Raw genomic sequence first — 24,832 nt, 5'->3', positions numbered from 1 at the left:
CCTTCCACACACAGAACTCTAGAAAAGGACGCATAAAACAGTGGCCATGCTTGGGAACACAGAATTTACTACCATTCACCAAATCTGCTCTATTCTTTGACTGACTATACCGTGCTTGTTCTACAGGTTGGCTTTAACCCATCATGCTGAACATTTAAAAACGACATATACTTCAACCTGACCCAAGAAGGGAGACACACCAACAGAAGCAATGTCCACAGGTGGTTTTCCAGGCCTTGCTAGATCTGGAACCATGCTATGCAGCTGGGGTATATTGATGATCAAATGGATGCATGGCTAATTTGCAACATGCAAATTGAGGCATGGCAGATGCACATTCAAATCTCAGGCGTGAGATGCAGTCCCCCATTTGCATTGCCCTTGTGCCCCGATCCAGATCAGGTGATCCAAGTCACGACTAATTTGCTCCCTTCAGTGAAACTTAATCCCAATCAGGTGTCTCTGGGTTGAGGCCAGCGTGGGTCTAAGTGCATGTTTCTGTCTTCACTGAAATGGAAATCTGGTAACCTGTGAAGCAGCCTGACTTATATCCTGAGTTTGTTCCCAAGTCTACCTGGTGCAGCTGTGATTTTGTGGTTTGTGTTCATAAAACGTGAGAATGAAGGAAGTGTATGGCCCCACAATAAAAACGACATCCCTACTACCTGGCTCGGCACCAGCAATTCCAAAAGGCTTTAATAAAATGCTACAGAGACAACTGGAAGTCTATTCACCACCAGCGTTATAGATTTAATAATTGTTTTAAAGAATGCTAAATCCCTTCGTAGCGTGCCTGTGTGCGCATGCATGTGTCAAAACTGCTAAAGACTTCACCTGAAAGTGCTTGTTCTCACTGGACTGGCACAGAAGGAAGGAAGGAAGGAAGGAAGGAAGGAAGGAAGGAAGGAAGGGGAAATACCATTACATCTCCTCAGCCTTTGTCACCACCACAGCCAATTTATCTGAAACAGCTATGGATCAAAAGCCAACTGTGTCTCTGATGGCACATCAGCTAGGATGATTTATTAGTCAATTAACCATGGGTCTGCACAAGGCGTAGGTGTCTGTAATACAGCCGCCTGCGCTCCAAAATGTTCATCTGATGGCTTGCCTTTAGGCTGCATAAGAAACAAGGAGGCACAATGGGAAAGTCAGTAGGTACCCGCAATTTATTCCCACTGGATTCTCAGCAGCTATCTCTTTTATTGGAACAAGGTCAGAGTGAGTATGCAAGCTTTCAAGTTAGACAGGGCTCATTGTTGGTCTTGGAAACAACCCAGTAGCTGCTAAAATGCTTTCTCCAGCTCTTCTACCAGTGTGACAAGAGATGGAACCAAATGCAGTCTGATGCTTCCCCTCTGGAAGTGCTGATAGGTGCTACTGCTACATTGGGTGATGGGTTGAACCAAGGCAGGTGAGTGCTGCACCATTACACACAGACTTCCTCATCTAGCAAGGTGTATATGTGCCTTTCTGTACTGGGGTCATGAACTCTTAAAAAAGCAGGAATTGGGATCTTCATATAGTTTGTGGATTTTCACATGAGAACTAGGGGAGACGCAAAAGAGATTGGTTTGGATCCCACGATGTTAGCAGAAACCACTTTTTATGCAAGCAGTATGCATCCAATTTTCCCTTCCTGCTATAGTCCCGCCCCCCATGCCACATCCCATGGCATTCCAGAGGGTCACCCACCTCAAAAGTAGCTGTGGGGGGCATGCAACAGGAAGGAGAAGTGTCATTCATTGCTACAAGGAAGGCATGACTTGCAGGGTGCTTCCATATGGGGACTTAATTTGCAAACTGATCATTGGGCTATTGCAAATTGTTGCCATTGACCACAGTCCCCGCCCCCCGTAGAAAGGAGTCCTGATCCCACTATAAACCTCCATCTAGAAACAGCAATGACTTTAAATCAACTATTTTTGGGGGGCCACATCTGGCCATGTGACAAGCAGGTTCTGTCTCCATCCGTTGAGGAACATTTTGGAACTCGAACACTGTAAGCCCAGAAATAAATGTTTCGGTTTTCGACCGTACCTCAGAAGTCGAACATAAAACGCAGCTTCCATATTGAGTTTTCCATGTTGAGGCTTCCATATTGAGTTTTTGGTTTTCAAACGTTTCGGAACTCGAACAGTCTTCCAGAATGGATTACGTTCGAAAACCGAAGTACCACTGTAATTATGTATAGGCTTGGGCTGCAAAATGTGTGTAAAAAACCAACTCCACCTATTTCTGTTCTGTGCAGCTGTTTCTGGCATTTGTCTTTGGCCTGTTTTCACATATGAATATCAAAATTGACTCTATTCTGGTTTTAACATAGCAGAGAAGGAACCACATGCCGTGTCCCTAAAGTGGGCAACAAGGCTCTGAGCCAAAATGGGTGAGCTGCTTAATGAAAAGCAACATTTTGAGAAGACATCTGCTTGCCTTTTAGAAGCTACGCCTTGTGGCCACGGCCTTTTGTGATTTCAACTAAAGGTCTATTAGCTTTACTTTGTATCTTCCAAGTCTGCACTGATGGCCTAGGGTTGAAACTAATAATTGTATGATTCTTGATGATGGACAGACAAATCTGTTAATTTTAGAGAAACTAAGAGTGTTTCTCATTTTCCCAGTCTCAAGTGCAGCTCTTCACATTTCCACATTTCACAATTCCCACCCCCCAAATGAGTCCTCATGAAATATTTTCCAGCATTTTAATGCGAATTTCTCCTAATACACACATTTCTGTATGCAGTTTAGTCAAATATACACATTCCTCTATGTCATTTTCACTAATATATGCATTTTAATGCACACTTTCCCCTAATATATACATCTTTTGTATTTGGCTGGGGAACTGCATTGCAAAATTCAAAGGAGTGCAAATCTTGAAGGACGGCTGTGTATCAGTTTGTGCGTTTCAGGAAGTGCAAATTACATAGGCCTGTGTTTAAATGAGAACCGAACTGAATCTCCCCTCAGGTCAAGTCTTAAGCCTCCGTACAAACAGAGCCCTTTCCCCATGCTCCAGCGATGATGGGGCTTTAAAACACTTCGTGACAGGGTTATGCTTCATGTTTTGGAAATTCCATCAGTGAAGATGTGGCTAGATCCTACCCTAAAGCATTTATGGGAATTACAATAGGATGGAAGTAATTTAGACTTTGAGAGCTAATTTTGCCACCTTTGGAAAAGAGTGTGTGCTCCAAACGCAACAGGCAATTGGATCAATTCGACGGTTACCAACCTGGTGCCAGTGTGCCCACAATTACCTCCTATGCCAGCTGTGAAGGACCTCAGTAATTATCCCCTCAAAAATCCACAATGCGTGGCAGACTATTTGCTCTTCCTGCTCAATTCCTCTTTGCCCTGGTTTGGTTTCTCCCACACTGAATATGCTTCCTTCAACATGACATTTCATTCCCACCCTTCCTTCAGAACAGAGCAAAAAACTTCCTCTCTGTGAGCAAGCATGGAGGTAGGTAGCTGGTGTAAATGCTTTTTCTCATTGAGGAGAAACATGCCCACACCATTTTGTGTTCCTCTCCCCTCCCCGCTCTTTTAGATGTGGCAGCCATTTTGTGTTATGCCACACACCACAGCGGCCATTTTGTGATGGCGCTCGCAGCACATTTTCAAACAAGTTACTTACTTGGCTTCCCAATGCAGAAGTCGCTGCTGGCAACCAAGAGGGAGAGGGGCAAGGGGCAGCCTCAGGAGTGACAGATCGGCTCTGCCGCCTCACCCCTTATAGTTAGCAGCAGCGACCTCTGCATTGGGAAGCCTGGGAAGCAGCACTGCCCTGTTCCTGCTGATGAATGATAGCAGGAGGATATGTGGCATTCTGGGGCGGGGGGGGGATGACGACGACCATAGGCTCTCCATCAGAAACCTCCTTCACAAATTTTGTAGCTCTGCTGTAGCAGCCGCCTCATCTAGTTGAATTACTATGTGTGTCAAAATCCTGTTTTCCAACAGGCGGCAGAAGAACTTGCCATGTGACAAACACCGTTTGCAAGGTGGCTTCCGAGCTAGGAGGTTGGATGCAACTTCAAGATGGGCTTTTAGTCTAATTTGGAACTATGAAATTAACAAGAGAGACTCTCGGTTTTGTAACCCCAGTCCAAACATGTGTATGGTGGGATCAATCAACTGCCACTGGTGGAATTGACAAAACACATGGGAAGACACTGGCGGAAGGTTCAGAGGCGATCACTCTCCGTATACTAAGCAATATGCCCAAACTCAGGCCTTTGCAGTCAGGAACATCTCTCAAGTTTTTATCAAACAGGATGGGCCAAACTCTTACTATTTCACAACAGTCGTACAGGTTTTCAAGACGTAAAAATAATGAAGGGTGTGTTTCTGGCCCTACGTTATATGAAATGAAGAATGGCTATCTATGCTCAAGTCAAACCCTGTGGTACCATCCAAGTAACGGTTGCCTAATAGGTTACCATTGCTGCATGCAAGCTATGCGAGGCAGTGGGAATTTCAAACAGAATTTCCCAGCGACTACAGCAACAGCTACAAAAAAAAGTAACTGCAATGATATCTATACATATATACGCTAATGCCTTGCTTATTGCTCCATGCAAACTATTCCTTTAGAATTATACCAGTGTCAATTTGTGTGTGGCCACTAAAAATGACTTTACAAGCCACTTAGCTACTGGAAGCAATGACATGTGCTTCATGACATGTCTGAGGGCTCATTCAGACTTCGGTTCGTGCCACAATTTCTAGGCACAGGGCAGTGGATGGGGTCTGAGCAGTTTTGCTTTTTTGTTTCACTGCTTTCCCCTGGTAAACCCGCCATTTACTGATGAATCAGAAGAATTGTCAATTTGTCGAAAACCCAATTTACCTTTGTTTCGATTCGGGGGGAAACAGCGGGTTTTCCCAGGGAAAATGGCGGGACCAAAGAAAAACCACTTGGATCCATGCCTTCCCTGCAGTGGGGGGGGGGGGGCGCATGTGGAGAAGAACCCTAATGTGGCCAAGAAAGAGGGAGAGGGAGAGAGGGGGCGGGGAGATCCCTAACTTGGCCAAAGGAGTGAAAGCAAAAGAGCACAACAGAACAGAAATAGAGGAAATACAGGGCAAATTGTGTCTTGTATTGAATCAACATAGGACATAGCATTTTACACAAATACAGGATGATCCTGTATTATACAGGACAGGTGGCAACCCTATTCTGGAGTCACATGGCCACAAGCTGCTGGCAAAAGAATAATTTGGAACCAGCAAGGCAGAGGGTTGTATCATGCGGATGTATCTGTGATAGGTATTTGGGGAACGTCCCCTAGCTATACCGTTGAGTAATTTTGACATGGCCCCTCAGGTTAGGGGCACAGCAGTTGCCTTTGTTTAGTATGACTTGACTATCACCTTGTTAGTTATTTCTAGACAGGAATCGTCGGGAGAAGCCTTGTTTTGGCTCTGATAAACAGCCAGTAGGCAGCTTGGATGGTAAAGAAGAACACATTGCACTGGGACATCTCTTTGGGGGATTTGGTTGCTTTGGGAGTGAATATATGTTCTGCTACCCACATGGTACAAAGGATCACTACCAGTCTCACTAAACATCTAGTCAACAATAGTTGCTGCTTATACTCCTGCTCATACTCCAAGTTAGACCATGTAATGTTAGCAGCAGCAGAACTAACCTTGCTTTGCATTAAGGCTCAGCTGCGCTCTGTCTCCACAAGGTCACTTTTGACAAATCCCAGGAAGCCCCTCCTCCTCCTCCTCTCAGTGCACAAGGCTACTTCTATAGATATATAGCCTCATTAAGTGACAAACTATCTCAAAAGTCTGCCAGATTTGCATGTGGGGAGGGGGGAAATACAAGGCAAATGCCCTGTTTTAGATCCCATTGGACTATTCCTCAGGAGCACCTCTATCGGACCAGTTCACTGGCCTTTGTTATCACACCAATGAAATGGACCCATGGATTAGGTTTGCAGGTCAGAAGCAAAAAAAGAATCCCTCACTTAAGAAGGTAGGCAATGCCCGCTTTGCTTTTGTTAATAACATAGCCGCGGTTCTCTTACAAGGTACCCTGTGGCCGCAACAAATGTTCCTAAAACTCACTGCTCTCGTTTCTGCTGGGAATCTCTCCTCCACTGTGACGTGAAATGGCACCCCTGTGACCCAAGTGGTGCAGAGTTTGGAGTTCTGGTTTTCCTAGTTAAGCAACTGCAAGAGTCTGAAGGGAGAGGAGCCATTGCCAGCTTACACCCCCATTGTGCATACAGTTCTCAAAGGAGACCCCCATCAGCCTGCAGACAGCACTCTGCTAGCTCCCCCATCACATCTGGAGATGCAACCCACCCTGGCATTCTTCCCTCTAGGTGCCAGAGCAAAAGATGCAGCCCCTGCAGATGCAAGCACTCCCATGCAGCACCCGTAGAGCCCTGTGGATGTTCCCATAAACAAGCAGCTCTATTCCCTTACCCTGCATCAGAACAGCTGGCCAGATGGCTCCGGGCTTGAGGCTTGATGGATCTATTTCATTTTTACTGGAACTTGGGAGGTCTATCCGCTGGCACAAAATGGAGAGTTGGCTAGGCTTCTGTATGCTTTGGGTTAAGGGCCAGGGACTGATCTCACAGCCCTTTCACTCACAGAGAGATTCACAGGTGCCTTCTCTTCAAGCTTCATTCATCAAAACAGCCTAATTTCAGGTGGGGCTGCAGGAGAGGGTCATGCTAGCCTTTGCTATTGTTAAACAAACCGTTGGGAGGGAAGAAACACTTGCCAATCTCCTGCAAATCACCCCAAGATCAACCGACAGTTCCTGATCTACCTTCTGCCAACCTTCATTCTGGTAGAATATAGATGCTAATGAGTGGCAACTCCCCTCATCCCTGACCATTGGCCATGCTGGCTGGGATGAACAGGAGTTGGAATCTAACCAAAAAATGGGGGGGGGGGGCACAGGTTCCTCCAACCCTTTTCCAGAACAACTGGGGGGTTTCCATATTCTTGTTTGTGAGCTTAAATTGTGCTTATTCTTTTGATTCTGCTTTTCCCCATCTAACTATCTGAGGTCTAAAGAAGAAGAAGAGGAAAAACAAAATAATCAATTGCCTTCAGGCAAAAGAAAGCCAAAAAAAGAGAGATAAAAATCCAACATCTTTCTCCTATAGTTTTTTATATTTTAAAAAAATATTTTAATATATATTTAAGTATATATAAATATATCACAAATGGTACCATTTCCATGTTTCAGTACAGACCATGGTGGTGTACTGATGCATGAATCCTACAATTTAATATCTGAACAGTATGGGATGCTAGCGTTTCCCATGGTCCCAGGTGTGCCCCGCCTAAAAAAACCAACCAACCCAGGATATAGATAAGTTTTGAGCCACTTCTGAGGTGTGATTCAGATGGTGTTGTGAAAGTGCAACCACATGGCGAGATCACGTGAAAACCAGAAACCAAAACAAACCTAGCCATTTCACAAGACCACTTTACAATGTGGACACCCAGGGAGAAAGAGACACCTGGTTGGTGAGTTTTCTCCCCTCTGCAATGGTGAAACCAAACCGCACCCAAATCAACATGCTTCCCTCTGTGTCAGCTGCTCAAATTGTGCTGTGATTTTGAGTGCTCGTGCTGAAGTGACTGCTTTTCTTCCACATGCAATTTTGTGGGGGGTTTTCCTGTTGCTTCTTCAGGACAGAACCACGTTACAAATCAAATACCAGGTTCCCAATACTGAGTTTATCTCTGATGCAGGGACGGGGCAGTTGCAGGAGGGAAGTGGTGTGCGGGGGGGGGGGGAGAGTTTAACCCTGCTGATTCTCCTCTGCAAATGCCGCCCTCTGTTGATCCTACTGTTCTTCTGCCAATCTGGTTCCAAGACCAGAAGAAGGCAGGGGGAAATGGAACAGAGGAACATCCTGCCTCAGTAGGCAACAAGCTCTTCTTTGGTAGAGGTATTGATGCAGAGGCTGGGTGAACATCTAGCCGAGATAATGAGCTGCATTCTGCTTTGCAGAAGCAGAGAGTTGGACAATATGACTGCCAAGGTGCCTCCTGACGCTATGATTTCTACGACCTTGGAGGGGCGTTTGTAGGGGAGAATTGGCAAGTGCAAGGAGAGTTAAGCTATTCTCCCTCTGAAAACTGCATCCTGCCTTCCCAAAAGTTGGCAGGCACGTGTTTAGGAAACACACGTTTGCTGGCATACCATAGATCCACCCGACTCTCATCAACTTTCTTCTGTCTAAGAGAAAAAGAACACCTTCTCAAATATTTCTCTGTCTTCTAACCACCAAATCCTGCCATTTCCTTGTTGCTCTCTTCACTGCAAGTGGCCTTTGAGTTGTAGGTGCTTCTTCTTTATCATCAGCCCACCAAAACATTCACTTTCCCCCGAGGGTTGGATTTCCTCAACTCAAGTTTCCCACATACACAAGTTGCCTTCCCTGATCCCAAATGGTAACCATCAACGAGCATCACAACTGCTGTGTGGCATTTTCTTCTGCCCTCTCTCCAAATGCATGTCCTCCTTTTAAGAAGAAATGCAGTCGCATCACCCAGAGAAGGCAGCTGAACAACCTTTCTTCTCTCTCCCCCACCCACCGCACCTTCATCTTACAGAAGCATTCAGAGCTTCCCAGCGCTGTGAAGGCATTACCGATAGGCAAGGTGCGCTGTCCTTTGTGTGTGCCATGTTAGCACTGGTGCCTATTGCTTCCTCCCCCTGCCTTCTCCTCTAACTCGCACCTTGGCCGCTAAAAGGAATTGTCCATGGGTTAAATCTACACCCAATATATCAAATGGTCCCCCGACTGTGTTTATTGAGGCTGAATGATTAGAACAGCAAATTTCACACCTGCCAGGCACACATTACTTAGGATTTGTGCACAGAACTCATTTGGCTGCTGTACTAGGAACTAAGGGCTGTGTTTAACTCTAGAAACCTTCATGCTTACCTCTAAGCAGTGACCACAGGTAATTTTATTAGAGATAAGCAGGGACCTTACAGAGGTTTGTTGCAGCAGCCCACCTCTAGCATAACATGGAGACAGACGGTGGCATTCAACTACGCTTTACTCGGGGTAGACCCATTGAAAGGAATGAACATTAGTCACTTTAGGTGACCAAGATGATCAAGGGTATGGAAACCAAGCCTTGTGAAGAATGTTTAAGCCTGGAGAAAAGGAGGCGATACGATAGCTATCTTCAAATATCTGAATGGGATCACATGGAAGTTGGAAGCTTGTTTTCTCCTGCTCCAGGGGGCAAGACCCGAACCAATCAATTCAAATGACAAGAAAGGAGATTCTGACTAAACATTAGGAAGACCTTTCAGACGGCAAGAGCTTTTTGATGTTGGCGTGGACATCTGTGAGGGATGCTTTAGTTGTCATTCCTGCGTTGCAAGGGGTTGGACTGGATGACCCTAGGGGTCTCTTCCAACTCTACAATTCTATGAATCTCAGTGGGTCCATTCTGATTAAAATGTAGCTGAATGCCGCCAGGAATGTTAAATTACTTGGTCTGACTGTGATCCAAACCCTGCTACTAGCATCACTGGTGCACACATGGAGATCTGAAAGAGGCTTCCTCATTTGCTGCAATGCCAGAGAATGTTCTTCAGCATTCCCCAGCACTGAAGGGAACACGGTAGACGTTTCTTGCACACTATTCCATGTATGCCTCAGACCCCTACATACCTCTGGCAAAGGGCTCTCGTCCCTTCCACATTTCTTTTTTTAGCTTGGAATTGACGGACAAATCAAAACTTAAGGCTTCAATCCTAAGCATGCTTGGAAGGAAGTCCTGTTCAAAACCAGTGGGATTTGCTCCCAGGCAAACTGATTGAGGACCAAGCCGCGCAGATTGTGACAACCATTTGAAAACTGACATAGTTGTGCGGGCAGCTCTCTCTGTATCCCAGGATGCATTTGGGAGAGTGTTTTCCTAGCACAACTTCTACCTGATCTGCCACAACGAAAGCGAAAGGTGCCACAAAAGAAGGCATAGTTGGCCGGACAGAGGCAATGCCACCATGAATGTTGTTTTGGCAAAAAGAGAGAGAGAGAGAGAGAAAAGAAACAAAAAAAAACCCAGAGACATGAAATAATCCAAGCAACTGTTTTAGAACTGCCCAGCGCTGCTGGGGTCACACTGAAGGAGACGGACGATGGATGGGTCACTCTTGGCTCCTCGAATAAACTCTTCCAGAGAAAGTTTTCCTAGAAAATAAACAGAGATGCTGTTTTGGAATTCTATAGTGGACAAAGCATCTTAAGAGCCGCTTCACACACAACATTCATTCCTGCATGTTTCGGAAAAGACTGAAGACGCTGCCATAGGTAAATGCACCAGGGATGACTCCCATGCATACGAAAGCTTCTCGTTCACAAAACGCACTGTTTCTTTTTTGTTGAAACAGTTCTGATTGGGCAATTCTCACAGGCTGCAACTCAGCAAACCTAATAGTGGCTTGTGAGCCTGTTGTTGAACGCAAAGATTTATCCCACCACTAACCAATGAGCACTATCACCTTTAACTCAGTTCCAAAAGCCTTTCTGAAACTGATCTGCTGCATTAGGAATTATCTACAATATAGGAGAAAAATAATATTTTGAGTCAGCCAAGGCATTATAAAAACTCTTACACCAGGACTGACTGTCTTTCTTTCTTTCTTTCTTTCTTTCTTTCTTTCTTTCTTTCTTTCTTTCTTTCCCTCCCTCCCTCCCTCCCTCCCTCCCTCCCTCCCTCCCCCCCCCAGGACACCTGCACTTTTCAAAGACTTTTAATATATTTCTGACTTCAGATCTCAACATCACCAGCGTTGTAAGATAAATATGTGGGCACCAGTCACTTTCCCAGAGTTTAGTAAAATGTGCTTCAGCTCTGAGTGACAGTCGGCTTGGGATGCATTGGAGGAAGAAGGAAAAAACATTTAGAGTGGTTTCCTAGCACCTGACCTGGGAGCAGATCCAGGGTTCGAAGGACCAGGAAGGAGGTTTCTAGCACAATAACTCCCAAGACAGCCTCCTGTTGTGCCATCAGAGCCCTGATTTGTGACTTGTGCTTCCTGCAGGCTTCTATTCAGCTGTGATTGCTTCCAGAAATTATGGGCCAAACTGCTAGCCTGCAAAAGCTACCCAAAAAAGCATAGTTTGACCTTCTATGGCTTTCTCATAATAGTGTAAACAGTCAGCACTGCACAGATCCTTGAGAGCCCAGTTGCTACATACATATCAGGGGCCTCATTAGCATGGACTTCCTTCTGTTTATTCAGTCACTCCAGCTGTTTGACAGGTGTTTGAGAGACCAGAACAAGCAGAGGCCAGCAAGCTAAAGAGAGAGCATACAAAGGATATTTACCGTCCCGGTTGGTGTCCATCTGGCGGAAGATTTTCTCTGTTCTTTTCTCAGGTGTCGATTCGTCTTCTGGCATCTTCATAACCGAAGAAACCATCTTGTAGATTGCCTAAGAAGTGGGACACAAGGTAGTGATGATCACTGTTGTGATTCCAGAGACTACTTTAGGATGTGGGGGGTCCGTGCCCCCATTCCTTTACCCTGGACCCCAATTGCCTGTTCCTTTCCCATTTATTTATTCATCATTACTTTGCTCCCAGGGCAGCAAGGCACATTACATTGCTGAGGGAGACCCTGGCCTCTCCTCAATCTAATTTGCTCAAAGGCATCTATGAGTACCAATTAGCATATGCAAATTTTATGCCTGTTTGTGTCAAGGGTCAGCATCTTGAACCGCCTAAGTGCCTAGCAATGTCCCTCCTCTTGGGTGGCCCACAGGTAAGGGTGGGACAAAGTTTCTCTCAGTTCCTGATTTTTCCGATCTTAAATTCAGTCCTCCACATTTCCACATCAGTTTGTGCTGTGCTTAAAAAAAAAAAAGTTGTCATGAAAATGAATCAGCCTTTGAAGACCTCTTGAGAATTTCAATAAGTCCAGAAAGCTGCTACTTGGAACCAGCCGAATGGAAACTCTGAAGTTTTGTTCAAGCAAGATTCTCCAAATTAGCCTGAAATTTATGCAAAATTTAATCCAAAATAGCTTTGCCTCAATAAAATATTGTCTTCATCAAACAACAGAATGTCACTGCTCCAGTCTACCTTATTAACTCATATTTTCTGGAAGATGTAGAACAGCAAGTTAAGTGACATGACAGAAGACAATGTTAATCAGGGACTGTTGGTGCAGCACTGGGGAACAAGTGCAGTGCAATGCAATGCAATGCATGTTTACTCAGAAGCAGGTCCTATTGAGTTCAATGGGGCTTACTCCCAAATAAACATGCATAAGATTGCAATCCTTAATTCCCACCAAGCTCACAACTACCCCAGATTTCTAGCTCTTTTACTTCTGCTTACCGACCCAGTACACCTTCCAGCCCTGTTATACTTTAAACAGAGAGGACCAATATGTTCGCAGTTTAATGGATAAATTAATGCTTGGTTAATATAGTCAAGTATTTCTCTCTTGCCTCCATCAGCAGCTGGCATTGTAACAACAGTTTTCCTTCAGTCACCCCAAAATTATGAAAAATAATGTGGGATGAGCAAATGAAATATTGGCATTAATTACCAGAAGCCAGGTGCAGAAACAACGGGCATATTCTGCAATTAAAATTATCATTACTTGTTGGAGGGAACAGCATTTATATATTTAAGGATTTGTTCTATCCTGCCATTAAATTAATATTTTCAAGGCAGCTTACAAAATATGTTAATTAAAAGCAACCATAAAACAAAGAAAACCTTATGTGATTTGTGTGTTTTTTTAATCAAATTTTTAAAAATCGTTTTGATGAAGACTCCTAAGCATGTTAAAATTGTACCAGCTTGAACAACTGCTATCCCTTACATGTTCCAGAGGCTCTGATGACTACACAGAGCTCTCCAACCCATGAGGAATTCTGTTCTTTTCCATTAAGGAACAAGGAAGATCCACCAGGATGAGTGTTAAGTTGTGGGTGAACATATCAGACGACACAGCGATTCTTCAAACAGCTCTTGTTTATTCACAGGCCAGAACAGAACTGAACTGAAGGGTTCAGCCAGCCTGCTTATATAGAGAGCTCCACTAGAACGCAATAGTAACCATTTTCTGTAACTATCCAATCACTGAACGTCACTTTCGATCCCTTATTTGCATATGTGGACCTGAACTATCTACAGTGTCCCCCTGCTGGCCCAGAGTGAGAACTTCAATACATAACAATGAGCAACTTTGGATTCAACTGATCTCTGATACAATGGGCTGAATCCTACCTTAGCTGGTGTTAAGTCTCCAACCCTGGCTCAGGCAAAAATACCTCTGTGTACCTTGCTTATCCCAGCTCAGCTGGGGCTCAGCTAGCTGAGCCAAGGCCAATGTAAGTTCCCCCCAAAGGGGCATAGAACACTATTTTAAAGGCTTGTTTCCCCTCTGCCACGCTTAGGCATAGCAGCAGAAGCAGCAGCAGCAGTAGAGACACCACTAAGCGGTGTTTGGGACTGGTGTAACTTTATACTGGCTTAACTTACAATGGCTTGTTTTATGCCAGCTTCTTATGCATAGGATTGCCCCTTACGTCCGCTGTACTATCCTTTGAATCTACTGTAAAATGTGGTCTACCGTGCCTCTTCAGGAGCACATATCTATCTATCTGTCGGTCGATCTATTGGATTTATACACTGCCCTTCATCAAAAGATCTAAGGCCAGTTCACAAGATAAAACACGAGATAAAAGCACAAATAAATAGTTAAAACAGGAACAAACCAACAAAAATAACCCCGCCTCCTACAAATGCATTTAAATGATGTTATGTATTGAAGTTCTCATCCTGGCCACCAGGGGTGTTGTGTATATAGTTTTCACTCAGGTCCACATAAGTTAATTTAGGTGGGAAAGCCTATAAAAGCAGGCCGGCTGAACTGTTCAGTTCAGTTCAGTTCAGTTCCAGCTTACTATAAAGAACCACTTGGAGAAATCTCTGTGTCGACTGCTATGTCCACCCACAACTTAATAAAGGAGGCACACCAAAAGGGCCTCAGATGATGAACACAGAGTCCAGGTGTGTTTATATGGGGAGAGGCAGTCCCTGAGATCCTGCGGTCCTGACCTGTTTTAAGTTTCTTCCCATTGCACACATACATTCTTTATTACGGCCTGAAGACCCACAAAAGCAGTTTCAAAAGCAGAATGCAGCAGAGATACAGGAAAAAAAAGATTCCAAGGCAGTCACTATATTTTATCCAGAGGATGTTGATTTCTATTTCTTCCCGTTGCGACTTATCAGGATGGCCAAGCATTCCACTTTTCTATCTGAAGGCATCCTTTATTAGAAGGGCTCTTCTGTACAGTCTTCCCCACCATGGCAAGAGGTATTGCATTTCTATTTACAACAACAACAAGGACTTTATTTGCGTAGCCAACAGGCCATAGCATCAAAGGACAAACACCGACAAAAATACATTACAAATATAGTTACCGTATAATCTTATGACCTTATTTAAATTATAGCACTCTATTCTAAATTGGCACACACACATATGCATATTTCATGTTGTGACCCTGCAACCCATGACTGCTATACAAACTTACCCGAATAGGCAAACTTGCTCCAGAGAGTTTAGAGCAATGTGGAGCAGGTGAAAGATTGGTGAGTGCTACCTGCTGGGCAGGAGCAGATGCTCTGCTCCAGTGCTGCTATAGCTCCTGACATTACCTTGGGAAAATTTAAACCCAGCATGGCACAGACAGTCAAAAGTAATGAAACTCAAGACAAACTCCATTGTGCGCATGAGAACAAGCTGGAGAGGCTTGCTATCTACAGCGGATGAGCTGCTCAGCAGTCTTCACTCCGAATGGGGTTGAGGATACTGGATAGAATCAGCTCCATAAGAATGTTAGGAAGATCCCTGCTGGATCCGACTAACACCCATCTAGTTCAGCATCCTGTGGATTCCAAAATGGACCACTGATGCAACCTGGGTCATGGTGCACCTGGATGAGATCGGGTGAATCCACTTTGGAATCTGAGCAGAGTAGATTCCTCCTCCCCTTCTACATACAGCTCAGGGTTCCAGGCACACCCAGGAACACACCAGTATAAACAGCCTTCCATTGGCTCTCACACTTTGAAAGGGTACCAAGAGTTTTATGGCTGATTTCTGCTATAGTTTTTTCTGATTAAACTCCCATTTGGAAACAAGAACGACAACGTATTTTTCTAACTAAGGTTAACACGGCTTTCTCTGAATCAGATAAAGAGTATTTTGTTTTATTTGTTTTTCAAATTGATAAGCTGCTCCACAGCCTGAGGCCATCAAAGCAGTCAAAAATAAAGGAGCATGATAAAAAAAAGATAAAGATAAAATACAAAAATATACACTTTCTAAACACAAGAAAATCATTTCTACAGATGTGCAATTAATATTCCATCAACAACTAAGGATTGGGGGGAGGGGAAATTACTTGAATTGCACACAAATATTCCTTTATTAGTGAAAATTATATTAGAGGAAATTGCTTGCAATGATTGAACACGAAGGAGAAACACACACACACACACACACACACACACACACACACAATGCATATAAATTTTTCACATGGTCTTTCAAATTAAAAATTAGAAAACTAATGTGGAAATGGGGAGAGCTGAATTTAAGACTGAGAAAATGAGAAGTGGAAAGAAACCAAAATGGACAGATTTGTCCATCCCTATTCATGAAGCAGACAAGAGATCTGTCCTGCGGTCACAGAGATAGGAATTCTAGCTGACAAAGAGCCTTACAATTTATTAGCTTGATGTGTTGAACTAGAGGAAGGAAGCTGTTAGGTAAGACACAGCTTATTCCAAGAGTCTATTTGCAGTGACAGGTACAACTCCAGGGAGGTGCATATCCAAAGATCTAGGCAGGTCTGGGTGTTTTACTTTTCAGGTATGGGGAAACCTGTGGTCATCCAGACTGTTGGACTTCAGATCCCATCATCCTTAAACAATGGCCATACTGGCTACGATTGAAGGGAGTTGGGAGCTCAACACTCTCTGGCGGGCCACGGGTTCTCCAGCCCTGCAGTTGTTAAAGATGAGCAATGACAAACCTAGACAGCATCTTAAAAAGTAGAGACATCACCTTGCCAACAAAGGTCCATACAGTTAAAGCTATGGTTTTCCCAGTAGAATCATAGAATCATAGAGTTGGAAGAGACCACAAGGGCCATCGAGTCCAACCCCCTGCCAAGCAGGAAACACCATCAGAGCACTCCTGACACGGTGATGTATGGAAGTGAGAGCTGGACCATAAAGAAGGCTGATTGCCGAAGAATTGATGCTTTTGAATTATGGTGCTGGAGGACACTCTTGAGAGTCCCATGGACTGCAAGAAGATCAAACCTATCCATTCTTAAGGAAATCAGCCCTGAGTGCTCACTGGAAGGATAGATCGTGAAGCTGAGGCTCCAATACTTTGGCCACCTCATGAGAAGAGAAGACTCCCTGGAAAAGACCCTGATATTGGGAAAGATGGAGGGCACAAGGAGAAGGGGACGACAGAGGACGAGATGGTTGGACAGTGTTCTCGAAGCTACCAGCATGAGTTTGACCAAACTGCGGGAGGCAGTGGAGGACAGAAGTGCCTGGCGTGCTCTGGTCCATGGGGTCATGAAGAGTCAGACACGACTAAACGACTAAACAGCAACAAAAACCTATGGAAGACCAAGCATACTGAAGGCTTTATTGCTCAATCATTGTTCATTAAACGGCATTCTTTCTTTCTTTTTCTTTTTGAAGGAAAGAACAAACATCTTGGAAGTAACACCTACCTGAACTATTTCCAACATCTCCGCCTTGCTGATGTAGCCGTTTCCATCCAGGTCATACATGCTGAATGCCCATTTCAGCTTCTGCTCCAGTTTCCCTCGGGATGTTACGCTCAAGGCAATGATAAATTCTCTGAAGTCTATCGTTCCGTCGCCGTTCGCATCAAACGTGCGGAAGACGTGTTCGGCAAATTTAGAAGCGTCCCCGTAAGGGAAAAAATTCCCATAGATTTTCTTAAACTCCTCCATGGACAAATGTCCGCTTGGACAGTCTCTCAGAAAGCCTTTGTACCATTCCTGGATTTCGTGTTCTGTAAAATCTGTGCTTTCTAGCAAATCCTGCATGACTTCAGGGCGCAACTTGCTGTTCTGTTTCCCCATGTTGGAGTCGGGATCTTATCTAAGGAAGGGAGGTGGAGAGAAAAGCAAGTTAATGAACTGCTTACAAAACCGGAGGCCGGTGATGAACGTTGTGGGCCTTCAAACAGTCTGATAAAGGGTTGATTTGCTGCTGTGAATTAACAGTTTTGTTGAACCAGCTCAGGGTGCCCCTTGGTGTAGCATCTCAAGCCAGGATCTCAAAGAGGCCTGTGCCTGCAAATGACGACAAGCTGACCTTCACTGATGACTATTTCCCTTCAAAAGCCACTTGGGTGGTGGCATGAGAGGTTGCAGTAGGAAGCAGCTGGGGATGCCCTGGTGCCTACAAGGAGCACTATGTATTGCTAGGGGAACTACACTTCAATTATTGATTGATTGCAAAATATGGCACATTGCAAGTTCCTGTATAATACAATGATATAGGAGGCTTCAATAAAATACTAGCTTTAAAAACTGAATAAACTCAGGCCTGCCACTAAGATTTCTCCACTGGTCATTTGAATCAATGCGCAAAATTCTGCCTCTCAGTCTCTCTGGCCAAATAGCTGTGCCCCGCCTCCCTTTCTGCTCTCTTCATACAAGAAGATGAAATTTCTTGAAGCGAGGGCCTGGGCAAGTCAGGATCAGCCCAACTATCAAGTTGTCCATCAACAGCTAGAACCTGGACAGCAGACTGAGTTGTCAGCCGGTGAGATTTCCTCACTACAATGGAACGTTGTATTTCTGTTTAAACTACAGTGGTACCTCGGGTTAAGAATTTACCGTATTTTTCGCTCTATAACACGCACCCGACCATAACACGCACGTAGTTTTTAGAGGAGGAAAATCCGTAGGCATGCCACCCGTAGGCATTCCCTCCATAACACTCACAGACATTTCCCCTTACTTTCTAGGAGGAAAAAAGTGAGTGTTATGGTGCAAAAAATACGGTAATTTGTTCTGGAGGCCCTTTCTTAACCTGAAACTGTTCTTAACCTGAAACTGTTCTTAACCTGAGGTACCACTTTAGCTAATGGGGCCTCCCGCTGCCACCGCCGCTGCACAATTTCTGTTCTCATCCTGAAGAAAAGTTCTTAACCCGAGGTAATATTTCTGGGTTAGCGGAGTCTGTAACCTAAAGCGTCTGTAACCCGAGGTACCACTGTACTGCACTTATTTCCAAGTTTGCATTTGTACATATAAATCAGCACACACTTTTTATGCAAATCTGCGTCTTCTGTCGTTCTCCATTTTTGGAGTTTCAAAAGTGGCCGAATGTCATGCTGAGATCCCTGTATTGCAGGGGGTTGGACTAGATGACCCTTGGGTCCCTTCCAACCCCTCGATTCTATGATTTAGTGGTAGAACATGGCCTTTGCATGCAAGAGGTTCTTGGTTGAATCCGCAGCGACTCCAAGCAGAAGTGGAAGATTTCCACTGGAAATCTTGGAGGGCCACTGCCAGTCACTGCAAAGTTTGTAAATAATGTTGAGCTGGGTGGTGGAGCAGTCGTCTGACTCAGAATTTAAGCAGCTTCTTCCTATGCTCTTTTGACAGCAATATAAATTATTGCAAAATCATACTAAGCACCAATTGGTCTAGCAATACTAATCTGCTGTAAAAATTACATTTCCACTGTAGAATGTGGAATGTTATTTCAAATACCAATACCAAGATTATGTTCTTCATCAGGCTCCTATAAATATTACAGTCAGAAGCTCATGAGATTACTTTTTTCTTATGCATAATTCTTTTAAGGTAGAAATCAAAGTTATGGGATGTCATTAGGGCAGAAGATTAAGGATTAAACATGAAATGTATTTTTCATTCCCTGCATATCCCTCATGGGTCAGGTTTCAAAACCAATTAGTAGCTATAAATTGGTTTAGGCAAGATTCTTTAAAAATCTCTTTTTTTAAAAGCCCAGCCAATAAGAAGTATAGCATTGATAAAACTGGAAAGCCTTTTCTCCTTAAATTAACCATTAAATACCCAAATGCAGCTCTAATATCCAATTTTTTCAATTAAATCATCAGAGCTACTTCCATCGAAAGAAAATTGCTACACCCACGTTGCAAAATGGAGCCATTAAGCGTTGTTTCAGAAGCCAAACTCTTCGCATTAAAGGGCAGTTTAATTAATTTTCCAAAGAGCTCCAAAAACAGGACAGTTAGAAAGGGCCCGTCAATTCCATTATTGTTGTTGTTGTTTTTTAAAAAAGCACAACAACATTCTTTTGGGTACTGATTATTCCCCAGTAATTAGGTTTGCCATCTCCCAGGACATAACTACCTTATGGAATGCAGTGGTACCTTGGGTTAAGAACTTAATTCGTTCTGGAGGTCCGTTCTTAACCTGAAACTGTTCTTAACCTGAGGTACCATTTTAGCTAATAGGGCCTCCCACTGCTACTGCATTTCTGTTCTCATCCTGAAGCAAAGTTCTTAACCAGAGGTACTATTTCTGGGTTAGCGGAGTCTGTAACCTGAAGCGTCTGTAACCCAAGAAATCTAGGAAATGTTGTGTGTTAAAATTCAATCTTTATTGGCCTTCCCTGCTTGCAGCAAAACTATCACATCTGTCTAACTTTTTTATCTCCACTTGAGCACTCGGTCACCACCACTGGGGTCTCACTCAGCAACCCTTCCTTACAACAACTGGATTGACTCTCAAAGCAGCTCGTCATAGCCTCTGGCCTCAATCCCCCCCCCCCCTTTGGCTCATAGGAAGACTCAGAGGGGAGGAGGCCTCACCCATAATCCCCCTGCCCTCATTCTAGCATTCTAGGTCAGAGGGCAGACTTCACCTAGGGCTGCCATACGTCGGGGATTTCCCAGACATATCTGGGATTCATCCTTCGGAAAACCCAGACATATTGGAACCCATGTTGGAAGTGTTGATATTTTTGGCGAATTTCCTTAAAAATGGCTCAAAAACTTCATTTTTGGGGAGAAATTTAAAGCTCAACAACTTTTGCGTCAGGATTTTCACTTTTTGAAACATGGCAACCCTACTTTACACGTGAGTCTTCAGATCAGAGGAGACCCAACCCAATGCAATCCTCATTGCTCCCACACTGTCTGAGCCAACAGCTAGAGAATCGGGCAATGGACCTTTAAGAAACAGAAAGGTCCTCAGAAGGGGTGCAGTTGACAGCAGGTCCAGACCAGCTGACACTGGTAAGGCCTCTCTATGCTACTGAGAGATCAGTTCTCAGCGGGTGAGTTTAAGCCAAAGTGACCTACATAGGATCTGGACAGATAGAGCTCTGCTGGTTGTGATCTGGCACAGCCTACCTTGGCTTGACTCTGTTCTCCTGGATGTGACCTGCTTGCCGTTCCAGTAAGTGCCACAGCTTCAATCGAGGATGCCTTAATCTAAGCTAGGGCAGGGCAGGTGTGGCTGCTATGCAGTGCATTTCTCCAACCAAGAAAACTCAGCAGCAAAGGAAGGAAACATGAGGAAACCAAATGCCAAGTTTCAGCAGAACCTACTCACAGGGACAGCTCAGGTAACCCACTACAAAAGGCTAGAAGGAAAACAATGGGCGTAGACATAAACCTAAAGTAACCTGCTACCTACGATTGTGCATCCCTCCAATGCTGTGCTTAATCAGGATGAGAGCCCAAAGATCGAGGGCCGGCCCTCTCATAAGGCAGAGTCAGGGGGTTGCTTCAGGCGGCAGATCTTGCGGGACAGGGAGGGGCAGTGTGGGAAGATAGCCTTTCTCTGCCCCCTAAGCCGCCGTGTTACTCTCAGAAAGAGAATGGCCCACAACCAGTGTCAAAATCAGATTCAACGACCAACCCAACAATCTTCTGTATCTGAAATAAGGGTGCTGTCTTATTCTGCATCTCAGGCAGAGGGCTTTTGAAGATAGAACCATATTCTGCCGAAGTGTTTCTCAAACTTGGGTCTCCAGCTGTTGTTGGACTACAACTCCCATCATGCCCAGCTAAAAAGGCTAATAGTCAGGGACGATGGGAGTTTTGGTCAAATAACAGCTGGGGACCCAAGTTTGAGAAACACTGCCTAGGATCACAGATTGCCTGCTTGAAAAGGCAGATTGCTCAGCCAATCTGACCCCTCCTTCCAGGAGCTCATGGCCACACTGAACACAAGCCTCTCGCTACTACCACTTATGACACATTTGCACTAAGGTGTTTTCGTGAACTTTGGCTCCAGATATCATCACAGCTAGTGCACCAGGCATTTGGAGACAAGCATAGTTCTCTGACTGAGCTCCACAGCCAGCAATCAAGAACCATATTTAGTTATCACAGAGGTAGTCAATGTGGTGCCTTCCCAGGTATTGTTGAATTGCAGTTCCCATCATCCCAACCCACTAGCCATGCTGGCTGTGGCTGATGGGAGTTGTAGTCCACAAAATTTGGAGAGAACCAGATACTGAGTCACTGTGTGAGCAAAGTCATCAGGAAAAGGGCACAGACAAGAATCCATCAAATCACTGTCCTTGCATCACCTCTTAAGAATGGATTGATCCTCTGAAGCATTTTGCTCTGTGGTTTGTTGGGTGAGTGTGTGTAGGATATTCCCCTTCTACTTCCCCTTCCAAAATACTTGCAGTTCCCTTGTAGAACTAGACTAGGCAATGCCGTACATAATGAGGGTTTTGGCGGTAGCATTCACTGCTTTGTACTTAATTGCCTTGAGCTGCTTAATGATGCTCAACATGGCTTCCCTGTTCAAACGATGCACCTAGCGACATCAATATATTTTCCTCTCAAACAGCTTCTTCCTTTCTCTCCCAATAGCTTCTAATTCTGATGTCTCCGGGACTCGATTGTTAATGCAGACTCACTCCAACAGCACACAGTCAATGCTCTCTGCATCTCATCATGTACTGTACATCAAGCCACTGCACACCACACACTCTCGCTCTCCGAGGTAGGAAGGTGCATTTGACAATTAACACTGCGAACCAATCCAAAAGAATGTGTGTCAATAATTCACAACAGGCTATTGGAGTAAATTTCAAGCTCTCCAGTTTCCTCTCTCATTCTCTGTCTTGTCGCTGTTCATACGCTCAGGGTATTATTACCTTTAGCAGCTGCTCACTTCTGTTTTGGGGAGGGGCGCTCAACCAAAGCACATCTAAGAAACTGGAAACGATGTCTGGCGAGGCTTCCCAGGACTTAATGTTTCAGTCCATTACAAGCACTTCAGATCCACTCCAGAATTTCCACTGGAGTTTAAGGGGTCTGCTTAATTTTCCAGCCTGGCGTTTTCAGAGGAGAATTTAGCTTGCTTATGGAAAAAGTGCTTTTAACAAAGGCAAAAATCTCATAATATATTGAAGGCCTTTACTTTAAATGTTCTACTTCTAACATGGGACACGGGCGGTGCTGTGGTCTAAACCACTGAGCCTCTTGGGCTTCCCGATCAGGAGGTCAGCGGTTCAAATCCCTGCAATGGGGTGAGCTTCTGTTGCTCTGTCCCAGCTCCTGTTAACCTAGAAGTTCAAAAGCTCCCCCAAAAGTGCAAGTAGATAAATGGGTACCGCTCTGGCAGGAAGGTAAACGGCGTTTCCGTGCACTGCTCTGGTTTCAGTGTTCTGTTGTGTCAGAAGCGGCTTAGTCATGCTGGCCACATGACCCGGAAAAACTGTCTGCAGAGAGGACAAACAATGGCTCTCTCGGCCTGTAAAGCGAGATGAGCGCTGCAACCCCAGAGTTGTTTGCGATTGGACTTAACTGTCAGGGGTCCTTTACCTTTTTACTTCTAGCACTGCTTTTATTACACCGGCAATGCCCATGCATTCTTAGTGGCAAGTCTTTCTCCCACCACAAGTGGCAAACAAGAAGCATTTGCTATGAATGAAAAACAAGCAGATTGACAACAACACCAGAAGAAAGAAAGAAAACATTTGGGACTCCAACCCCAATGGTGGCAGGCAACATGGGAGATATAAGGCAGGCTCCAATGTTAATCCTACTCAGAGTGGTCCCATTGGAATCAACAAACATGACTTAACGTAGGTCCGTTAATTTCAGTAGCTCTGCTCTGAGCAAAGTTAAGGAGGATTTATGAATTGTACCCAACTATTATAAGCGTTTTGTTCCTAGCAGCCTATAGTGCTGGCATTAGCATCCTTGTAATTGCAATGCTTTGAGTATTAATTGTGCCAGCATAGCAGAAACTTGCCTCGCTGCGCATAACCCCAACAAAAAAATCCATCACCTGTAGCTTCCTGCCATATGTTGAATGGAACGTTACCATCATTCCCCATCTTATTCCAATACAGTGGTACCTCTGGTTGCAAACGGGATCCATTCCGGTGCCCCGTTCGCAACATGAGCAGAACGCAACCTGTGTCTGCACGTGCCGCGATTCGCCGCTCCTGCACATGACGTCATTTTGAGCGTCTGCACATGCGTGAGTGGCGAAACCCGGAAGTATCCCTTTACGGTACTTCTGGGTCGCCGCGGGATGCAACCTGAAAAGATTTAACCTGAAGCAAATGTAACAAGAGGTATGACTGTACAGACACCCCCCCCCCCCAGTTACACATGCTATACTTGTGCACGGCCGCTTTTAAGAGGGTTGCTGCTAAATAAATAAATAGATGGGAGACTGCACACCTTCCCTTGCTTGGGGCTGCTGCCCTGAAGTTGCTCTCAGCTGCTTACTTGCTGTGATGGGAGGAACTGGAAGGGAAGCTCAGGGCCCAGCTGCCTCAAAAAATATATTCAGGGGCCCCAAACTGCCTCAGCCCCTAGGAGTCGACAGCCCTGCATGAGCATTACTTCTGAGCAGGGTCCCTGTTTTCCAGATTTCTGAACTGGTGTAGGATTTCCTTTCTTGGTGCTTGGTAGGACAATACAATGGATGAGCTTGCCAAGCAGAAATAAAATATTGTCTGTGTTTTACCAATATTTCCTACCCTAGACATTTAGGTAACGGCACAATATGAACCAAGCGCGTGGGCAGCTACACTGCCAGAAGAGCAAGAAATGCCACACTGTGGGTGAACTACATTTTTAAAAAGCTAAAATGCGTTCTTAAAAATAAGACATAAAAAACAAACAAAACTCTAGCGGTAATTCACATCATGTAAAGAAGTCCCCCCTTATAGCTCCAATGAAATGCTAGGAAGTAAAACAATAACATCATATGAAGAAAGATTCTCCACTCAGTAAAAGTGAGCATGTTTACCGTTCCTCTGGGCAGGGACTGTGTTGCTGCTATGAAATTGCACATTGTTATTTGCTCATGTTGGCTCACGCTGTGCACAACCTAAAAGCAAATCTTCCCCCCACCCTCAGCTCCCAAGTCTTTGTCCTTTAAAAAAGAAGGGGAAAAAGAGGATAGTTCAAACAGGAGCAGCTGCACACATCCATCTTCTTCTTTTTTTAACCAGCTTAGGGATGTTTATGGATTCCAACATCAAAAGAGAAGCCTTTGTCCCTTTAGATTTACTCTGGCATGGATGTGCTACAGCTGCTCTCTGCTGTCTCTTACTTCTCCTTATCATTCTTTTGTGCTCTCCTGGCAGGAGGCTGGGGAGCAGCAGCAGCAGCGCTTTCATCAGCGGGGAGGATGCGACTTTAGAATCAGGACAGATCAACTGAGTACTGTGTAGCAAAGAGTTTTCAGACTTGACGGATGCAGGTACACAGGGTGGTATTCAACGCTAGTCCTACTCAGAACAGT

The 24,832-nt window shown here is 44.7% G+C and overlaps 1 protein-coding gene across 4 annotated transcripts in view; it reads right to left on the bottom strand.

The window, feature by feature from the left end:
* Positions 1–1,745: 1,745 nt before the first annotated feature.
* NCALD (neurocalcin delta) overlaps positions 1,746–24,832 on the bottom strand; it is a 62,907-nt gene continuing 39,820 nt past the window's right edge. For all 4 annotated transcript variants that reach the window (XM_081013209.1, XM_081013208.1, XM_081013210.1 and 1 more), the window contains exons 2-4: positions 16,802–17,198; positions 11,347–11,452; positions 1,746–10,205 (exon numbers count right to left, since the gene is read on the bottom strand). In XM_081013209.1, the coding sequence (XP_080869335.1) occupies positions 10,108–10,205; positions 11,347–11,452; positions 16,802–17,179 (582 nt within the window). In that variant the 5' untranslated portion in view covers positions 17,180–17,198 and the 3' untranslated portion in view covers positions 1,746–10,107. The remainder of the gene's footprint in view (positions 10,206–11,346; positions 11,453–16,801; positions 17,199–24,832) is intronic.

This window comes from Podarcis pityusensis, assembly GCF_964106645.2.
Source record: "Podarcis pityusensis genome assembly, chromosome: 7".
NCBI classification, from domain to species: domain Eukaryota; kingdom Metazoa; phylum Chordata; class Lepidosauria; order Squamata; family Lacertidae; genus Podarcis; species Podarcis pityusensis.
Note: the sequence above shows the minus strand (reverse complement) of the source record. Positions and strands in the feature narration are given on the sequence as shown.